The 9,087-nt window shown below is 36.4% G+C and overlaps 1 protein-coding gene and 1 long non-coding RNA gene across 2 annotated transcripts; one reads left to right on the forward strand and one right to left on the reverse strand.

Annotated features, from left to right (window-relative positions):
• Nucleotides 1-74: 74 nt before the first annotated feature.
• Nucleotides 75-2,468, reverse strand: LOC121264442. The gene is made up of 2 exons (XR_005940499.1): nucleotides 2,338-2,468; nucleotides 75-547 (listed from the first exon to the last, which is right to left on the reverse strand). It is a non-coding gene; the product is annotated as an uncharacterized LOC121264442 (long non-coding RNA).
• A 4,838-nt stretch (nucleotides 2,469-7,306) lies between these two features.
• Nucleotides 7,307-8,667, forward strand: LOC121266160 (E3 ubiquitin-protein ligase PUB24-like). Its single transcript, XM_041169897.1, has one exon. It carries the CDS (start codon nucleotides 7,361-7,363, stop codon nucleotides 8,264-8,266), a length of 906 nt encoding a protein of 301 aa, XP_041025831.1. The 5' UTR covers nucleotides 7,307-7,360; the 3' UTR covers nucleotides 8,267-8,667.
• The last annotated feature ends 420 nt before the right edge of the window (nucleotides 8,668-9,087 follow it).

A 9,087-nucleotide genomic window follows, 5' to 3' on the forward strand; every position in this document is an offset into this window, starting at 1 on the left:
GCTAGATCAGCACAATAACTTAATGATGATATGTGACCTATAATTTACAATCATTTGATAGAGAAAATGCAGAAGATTCTCAATTTCACAAACAGATCCTTCCGAGAAGTCTGCATCAGTAATTGTCGATCAAAGGACAAAAACGTAACCGCAAACTCAAATCTTGATGTGGCATGCTTATTTAGTAATCCTGGCCCAATCTAGACCAAAAAAATCTGTTCCAGAAAGTAGCCAAGGGATTTCTAACTCCATGTCAGATGTCATCCATGTCTGAGCCATCTAAATCAACGTTGAGATGGTGTAGAAAATTGACATGGTAGTCAAAGTCAAATACGCGGCAGTAAACCTCAAACGCAGTTGCATGAATCAAGGATCTGACATGTTGGCTAATTCACAGAAAGGCAGCCAGGATAATACCTGCTTTTCTCAACAAGTAGGTGGGAGTGATAGTATATCCAATTATCTCAGCGTCCTGTGTTCATAGTCTCACAACTCCATCTCTTGTCGATTGGTCACCAGTCCTGCTAGGAACCACTGTTTCATTACCCTGAAAGCAAGGAAAGATAAAAGGTCGAGAAAAAAAGAATGGGCAACTGAGCAGTGAGTGTTGGACATCAGAGAAACTTTTGAAATGTAGAACATGGCTTTAACTTTGCAAGTTTAATTTCCAAGTTGCTGTCTTATAAAGAAAATAATGCTCATAAAGTTTTGATTGTGGAAGTGGACGAACCACTTGACAGCACCAAATAACAGAGAAGTGGTTCAAATCATATAGCATACAGCCGAGAACAGAAACATAAAGAAATTTCAGCAGTCCAATGTTTAACTAATGGAAACAAAAACAAATGACATGATTCTAAGATTTCCAAAAATATAAATGAAAAGCAAGTGGAAAACTTACATGAGAAGAGTCCATTGGAGCAATTGGCACTCTTTCTAAAGAGTGTCTTTTAAGCATTAACAGTATGCCACCAGTACCATGAAGAAGAATCAACATGAAAAACCAATTTATTACAAACACTTCAACTCATTTCGTAATTGTTACTAATAAGCACTAGAGGCTTTTTATTGTAAATGGCATCATACATAATTGAAACTAGATCTCACAGCCAATAAAACGCCACATAAGATCTCCAACATGGTCTAAAAGTTCTCGCCAATTATAAAACGTAACTGCATTATCTGTGTTTTCAATTGGAATACACCCAAAGGAGGAATTTTATTGCATGAAACATATAATGGTTTCAATGGATAGCAAAGCTGCAAAGTGCAACAAACTTTAAACCTTCCAACCTCAAAATCTTAATTTTTTGATGCAGAGGGCTGGCAAGTAAATCTACTCATAAAAAATGCATTCATAGATGTGGATTTTCTCCATGGTACAATGTAATAAAGATGAGACCAAGAGCTTCCTAAGAAAAAGCTTAAACCTTGCAACAGTGTGGATTTTGTAAAGAAACCAGCGAGTTAAAGCAAGGATGATATGTAAGGTAAGCTTATGGTTCCTCGGAGCCAACGAAAAATGTGATAATTAATCTCAATCATGAAAGGCAGCACCATGCACAATCCAACCTATATAGTAATTAATGTCATCTCTAAAAAAGATCTCTAGGAAATTCATGTTCTAAACTTCTATTCTTTTCTGAGATGCCTATTCTAGAGAAGCAATCGGCAGCTCGATTTTTTCCCTCGTAGATATTAGAAACCATAATCTTCAAGTTTGCTTCATGACTACTATTTTTAAAACAAGCAAATCACCTAGGAATATTATGTTTTCCAGAGTTGTTTCACATCTCTTTAGAAGCCATATGTGATTGCTCTTCACTGGTAAAAGCCCATTTCTAAGAAGCTTCGTGGCTTCTAGAAAAGGAACTGAAACACATTAAATGTACCAGGACTCTGTTAGAACACTAAACAAGAAAAATGGACGCAAAAAAAAAAAAAAAAAGTGAGTGAAGGGCAAACAAGGAGAGTTTCATGAAGTGGGCACACATTTTGACTTTTAATCGTAAAACCCAAATCTTTTATTATTTTTCTGAGTTCACCATTAACCAAGCTTGTCTTGCTTTCTTCCAAATTATCATGATTTGTATGCAACTTCCCGGACAGAATTATTAGAATGCAATCAATCTGGAGCCTAATAAGTTAGTGTGAAATTAAATAATATGGATGAGACAAAAACACTGAAATTCATTCATTCTACAACAACAGGGAAAGCAACAGAAATAACAAGCGAAAAAATCAATGCTTTGCCAAAAACTTGAATAACCTCCATAGGAATTGGAAAAAAGAAAAAGATGACATATGAAAACCCAGTTAGAAAGAGAGAATCGGTACCTTGAATTTCTCTTTCCTTCCTTGTTCCTCGGAAAGAAGCTCTTTTAATTCCATTTTGCACGAGCAAGCAACCTGGAAACCTGTGTGTGTGTGTGTGTGTGTGTGTGTGAGGGTCGAGTGGATTACAACTTGCACCTAACAACGGAGAGAACGTCGGCGCAACAGAGACTAGGCTTGCCACGAACAAGATCAGATGGGCCAGTGCCAGGCCCGGAGAACGTTACTTCCTATAAACTCCAAAACAAAAGGCCCCCATAATTACGTGGATATATAGCAAGCACAGGCCCAATATACATGGCCCGGATTTCTTCAGCACGGTTACGAAACGCGAACAAAAATTTGAAAATGTATATGAGAGCAGGAATTTCTCAAAATTAAAATTCTATCGGTGGACTTTAGCCATAGAATTGTTACCGAGTCCCATTCTGGATCGATCACATTGAGATATAGCTGCGTGCAAGTTTGACCCTATTTTTCTCCCATTAATATATATATATATATATATATATATATATATATATAGCCAAAGATAGAAAGAGTTCTAATAAGGAAACTTCAAAGCTAGCTGTTCTCGTGCTTAATTAGTAAAAATAAAATATTTTATTGAATATATATCCAATGGCGTATTTAATATTCTAAGAAATAAAAATGGTTAATTGCCGGTCTTTCTGCTCCATCTTGATTCTTGACGATTGATATTTCACAAAGTCGTCAGGCCCTCTAAAAACAAGCCCTCATCTTTTGACATATATTATTAGTGATCTAGATCATCGATCTTCTGGTTAATTTAGCAGGCAGAAGACAAGCCACGGAACTTCTCAATTTTTTTTTTTTTTTTGAAAATAAACCTCAGGAACTTTTCATTAAGCTTCACGTATTACAATTTGTATCACTATCCAGACATCCCACAATAAAATCTGGGACCTCCTCCATCCATACTTGTTCTTCCCCTATAGCTAAAGCTTTTTTTTGCTAAAGTATGAGCCACCATATTCTTTTTTCTAAGAGCAAATTGTAAATGCCAATCTGTCCTATTTCTGAAGTAAAATCTAACATCCTCAATAATGATCGAACTGAAATCAGATAAGACTTCCTCCTCACTATTTACAGCTTCAATAACTACTTTTTCATCACCCTCGAATATGGCATTTTGAATGTTAATATCAAAGCACAAATCTACTGCTTTCCTTAGAGCAAAGCTTTCTGCAACTGCTGCATTCACCATATCAGCCTTATGATCACACACAGCAACTAAAGCCCCTCCTTCTTCATCTCTTATCATGATTTCTCTTCCTTTTTACATCCAAAGAGGCATCCCAGTTAACCTTAACAAAGCCCCTTTCTAGTTTCTCCCACTGCACCCTTTCAATCAAATTGTTCTGCTCTGTACCATTTTGCCTGCCTTGAAGAACTTGAACCTGAGTCTCTTGATACTCTTGCAGAGCTACCTTTGTAGCAATGAAAGAATTCATGGGGCAAGCCATTCTTTTTTCAAAAACCTAGTCATTTCTCCTAAGCCAAACCTTCCTTAACAACACTGCCATCTCTTCCAACTGGCTCTTGGTCAGTCTGGTCATAAGTTGCTCCCACAGTTTCAGGAAGTCCATCTATGATCTAGCCCATTTCTTGACACAACTTGCATCATTACCCCATATGTCATTTGCTGCAAGGCACTCCCACAACACATGCATAAGGGATTCTTCTTCTGCATCACACATAGGGCATCTTTTGTCCTCTGTCACCTTCCTCTTATACAGGTTTTCTTTTGTTGGCAGCAAACTATTGGCAGCTTTCCAGAGGAATAACTTTGTCACACTTGGCACCTCAAGGTCCCTAATGCTTCTCCATCTGTCGTCTCAACTTTGATCATGTGGTAGGCAACTTGAACATTTCAAGCCCTTTAATTTGTTTTAATTTTTTAAATGTATTTATTTAATGCTGATGAGTTCCCAGCCATGCATGCAGTTATATTTTAACTCTGATTAAATTGGATATGCACAAAGTTTTAATAAATCCATAATTGCCCTGAGAGTTCTATATATATTATATATCTATTCATCCATCTTAACGAGAAAAAAAAAACTTATGTTTACTAGGGTTGACAGGCATCTTTCAACGCGCTTAAGCAGCTTATGTTTACTGGGGCTTTAGATATCAGATATGATTTGTTGAAAGTTTTTTTTTTTTCGTTAAGATGGATCAATAGATATTATATATATATATATATATATATATTTTGTTAATATATTGATTATAAATGTTCGAGATCTTTAAAACTCCCGCCAATAGGAGTTTTTTCTACGAGACTTTCCTGATCTTGATCTTCCATGCATATATGCATGGCAGCTTGTAGATATAATTAGAAACCATTTTGGATTCAAGAATTGATCACAAAAAAAAATTTACATGTGTTCAAGAATTTTCAAGTGTTCAAAGGAAATTTAAAGAGGAGAATGCATGCACCTGCAAGGCTGCAGCCAAAATAATAAGATTTACATGTCCGAATCAAAATAAACTTAACCGCATGCAGAAACAGATCATCAGGACTTGGAAACAAGATTGAAATTCAGAGGAACGGATTCACGACCAGCAGACATTTTCGGCCGTGGAAAAAATAAAAAATAAAAAAAGCCCAGCACACGCGGTATTTGAAATTGAGTAATGCTACGTACAGTTGTGAATGCGTAAGCGTTGTACAGTCGCTTTGAAAAAGAGTGACGTCTACTATTAAAAAATTAATTTTTTTTCATGTAAGTCCAGTATTTATTCATTTTTTTAAAGTAATTGCGCGGTACTTTACACACTCACGACTGTAACTATTATTCATCTTTGAAATTTGAAGTGCTATATATAAAGGGCGGCTCTACTCACACCGCTGGGAGCTCCTGCTAGTTGATTTTGGTTTTTTTTTTTTTTTTTTTTTTTTTTTTTTTTTTTTTATATGTCTTTTTTTAACACTTTTAAATATATATATTTTTAAATTCACAATATTGTTAAAAAATATTTACTTAATCATTAAAAAAAAAAAAAAAAAAAAAAAAAAAAAAAAAACCAAACCAATGAGAGCGACGATCGAGCGGGATGACCAGCATTTTCCATACGTGCGCATGAAATAATTAGATCAGTTGGCGCTATATATAGTTAATTGGGATTTGGGGGCGGCAGACCATAAAAAATTCAAAGGAGCCCTCTGTCGGTATAAATTCTAGTTGGTGGATTTTTTTCACAGAACATACATAATTGTTGTCAAAACTCTTTCTATATGTAATCATACCATCATGCATTGACTCGAGTGACTCTTTGTAAATTATAATTTTGACTTCGACCAAGTAGTACTGCTAATTGTGAACTAGAACGCGACAAGCTAGTAAATCTCTCTCTCTCTCTCTCTCTCTCTCTCTCTATATATATATATATATATATGTATGTCCAAATTAATATGCATAACTCATGACTCAGAAGTTATATATAAATATATATATATATATATAATATTCACAACTCTTTGATCTATACTTCTAAAGCGTGGAAATATATCCACTGGTCCAAGGCGCGATCGATCAAGGATGTTACTTTCATCATAATTAATTTGCATGATCAACTAATTCGGGAATATACGATTCATTCAAACCCGAACCCCAGGATTTCATCATTTTTAATGTAACATCGACCCTTCAACCGCTGTCATGAAGGTCTTGAATCCACTGAAATATACCTAGCTTGTTTCGGTGGGCGCGCGAGAAAATGTCAAAGAAACTAAATGGAAAAACCCAGTAATCTTGTCATAGAGTTGATTGAATAGTGCACCGGTAGTGGTGCTAGTAGATTCATATGCCAAGTCTATTTTGGCGAAGCACATGATAAAATTAAACTATAAATATTTCTATTCTAAGGCATCTATACTAGTACACCATCCACATGTCATAATCTAATTTAAAAGATAAATTTTAAAATTTAAATCTTATAAATCAAATTATGTCAGATAGATGTGGTGTGTGGTGTAGAGGCTTTAGAATAGCAATACTCATAGACCATATTAGGATTGCGAGGTCTATAGGTTGCATGTGTATCGCTACGAACTCCAAATCACCCAAGACTTCATTGCCTTTGAATTTCTCAACAGGATTGCATGGATTGTGGATTCGTTAAAAGAAGAAACCCCAAATATTGTATTTTCCTAATTAAACCAATATCCAAAAGATGAAAACTAATGTTAATCATAAGATTATTTGACAATTTTATACAGAGACCATAACTTGGTTCCAAAAGTGATTTTCTACTAGGTTTACTTGACAAATTGGAATTGGATTTAGAACCAGATAAGAACTAATTCAACGAGCCGGTGAATAATTAATTCAATGAATTGGATGATTCATTATAAAATGTTTGGATCCAGTAGTTCGTTGATAATAAAAATATATATAAAGTGCAATTAATTCATATATTTAAGTTCAAATGTAAAAGAGTTTAAAATGAATTTATTGACTGGCTAGCTAGCTTTAATATATATATATATATATATATATATATATATATATAAGAATATGATTATATAAATTTAAATAGTTTCAATAAAAATACAACTCGCGTATTTTCATCATTCTAAAAAAATATTAATGTCTTCGAGTAATAATTAAGATCACGATTATTTGGTACATCACGATTTAATACAAAAGACTCATTTTCCTTCTAGTACTCCATATTTTTTGTTTTAAATTTCTACTCTTTTTAAAGGAGTTTGTGATTTGTCGCGTATCAGCCATTATTCCGTGTACATTCATTTGGCCGTAGTCCACAACTTCCTCATTAAATTGACCAGCGAACGCTGCCATAGAATGAAATTATTGAGTAGAGTCGTCCCATTAGACTAAATGATTTTGCAGGAAACGACCAGTCTGATCAGGATGTATATATGTCTCTCACCCTCCTCTAAATTAGCCGCCTTCTTTTACCACTGCAACCAGAACAACCTTGTTCTTTCATATATACATTGTTATTTTCTTTCAGATACACACTATTCTGCATGTATTTGTGTTATTTCATGGATGACATTGAAGTTCCTCAGTATTTCCTTTGCCCTATATCCCTCCAAATAATGAAAGACCCTGTGACAGCCATAACAGGCATCACCTACGACCGGGAAAGCATTGAACACTGGCTACTCACCTGCAAGAAAACCACATGTCCGGTCAGCAAACAAACCTTGCCAAAAGGCTCCGACTTAACCCCTAATCACACGCTACGCCGCCTTATCCAGGCCTGGTGCACCCAAAATGCCTCGCATGGCATCAATCGGATTCCCACACCGAAACCTCCTCTCGACAAGTTTCAAGTCCTCAAACTGATCAAGCATCTTCGGCAACCTCAATTCCAGCTGAAAACCCTTAGAAAATTGGAGTTGCTGGCATCCGAAAATGATAAGAATAGGAGTCATATGGTTGAAGCCGGAGTGCCTAAAGCCATGTTGTTGTTTATTGCGACACGTTTTAAGGAAGGCCAAACTGATGGTCTTGAAGAAGCTCTTAGTGTACTTAACTCTAACCCGATTCCTTCTGCTGAAGCAAAGCAACTTCTTATGGAAAACGATCATATTATCGATTCTTTGACGTGGGTCCTTGGTTGCGAAATGGAAAACCAAGAACTCACGGTGAAATCCCATGCGATGATAGTGTTGAAAACAATCACCACAGATCCGAGCACACGTATTCTCGAAAGATTGGAACCCGAATTCTTCAACACGATTGCGAGAGTTTTAAAAAGTGGGATCACTCGACAAGGATCTAATGCCGCTTTGAATGTGCTATTAGCTGCTTGTGCTTGGGGTAGAAATCGAATGATGATGGTTGAAGCAGGCACAGTTTTCGAGCTCATCGAACTTGAGTTGGAGTTGCCCGAAAAGAGAACTACAGAGCTTATTTTAGGAATATAATTTCATCTATGTTCCTTAGCCGACGGGAGAGCTCAGTTTCTGAGTCATAGAGGAAGCATTGCCGTGGTCTCAAACAAGATCTCGAGGGTTTCACCGGCAGCCGATGATCGTGCGGTTCTGATCCTTTCAATAATATGTAAGTTCTCTGGGACATATATGGTGATTCAGGAGATGTTGAAGGTTGGGGCAGTATCAAGGCTTTGTTCATTGCTCCAAGTTAACTGTGACACATATTTGAAAGGCAGAGTAAGGGAAATCCTCAAGTCACACTCTGATGAGTGGAAGGGTTCTCCTTGCATTGGTGTTCCTCAAGATCAATATTTTAGGTGAAATTGGCGCCTCCCTTCCCCCCTTCTCTATCTGTTAAAAAAAAAACCAAAACCTTCATATCTGATTTTCTCCGGAGGGGAGGAGGCCTCGGCTTTTTCTTGATCCTCTCCTCCCTCTACTTCCCTCCTTTCTTCATTCACACACCTTGTCTATCAAGGTTTCTTTTACTTAGTTTTATTTTACTTTCTTCAAGGTAAAAAAAATAGATTTACAACTTTTCAACAACTTCTAAGAGATATGCGCGGCATAAGAAGATTCACAAGTCTAGCCAAAATCATTCAAAGAGAAGTTGTGGTTTTGCAAAAATCACCCTGCATGATTCTCATGCGCCACCTCTTCCAGCAACTCTTCTCGATATGACACGCACTAAATCACCAGACTTGCCACCACCAGACCTTTCAGATTTGACATTTGTGGTTGAAAAGAGACAAATATGTTGCCTTCACGGGTCATCACAGATTCCGAAATCTATCGGAGTTGGTCCAAACTAT

Source organism: Juglans microcarpa x Juglans regia, chromosome 5D (genome assembly GCF_004785595.1).
Source record: "Juglans microcarpa x Juglans regia isolate MS1-56 chromosome 5D, Jm3101_v1.0, whole genome shotgun sequence".
Lineage (NCBI taxonomy): Eukaryota > Viridiplantae > Streptophyta > Magnoliopsida > Fagales > Juglandaceae > Juglans > Juglans microcarpa x Juglans regia.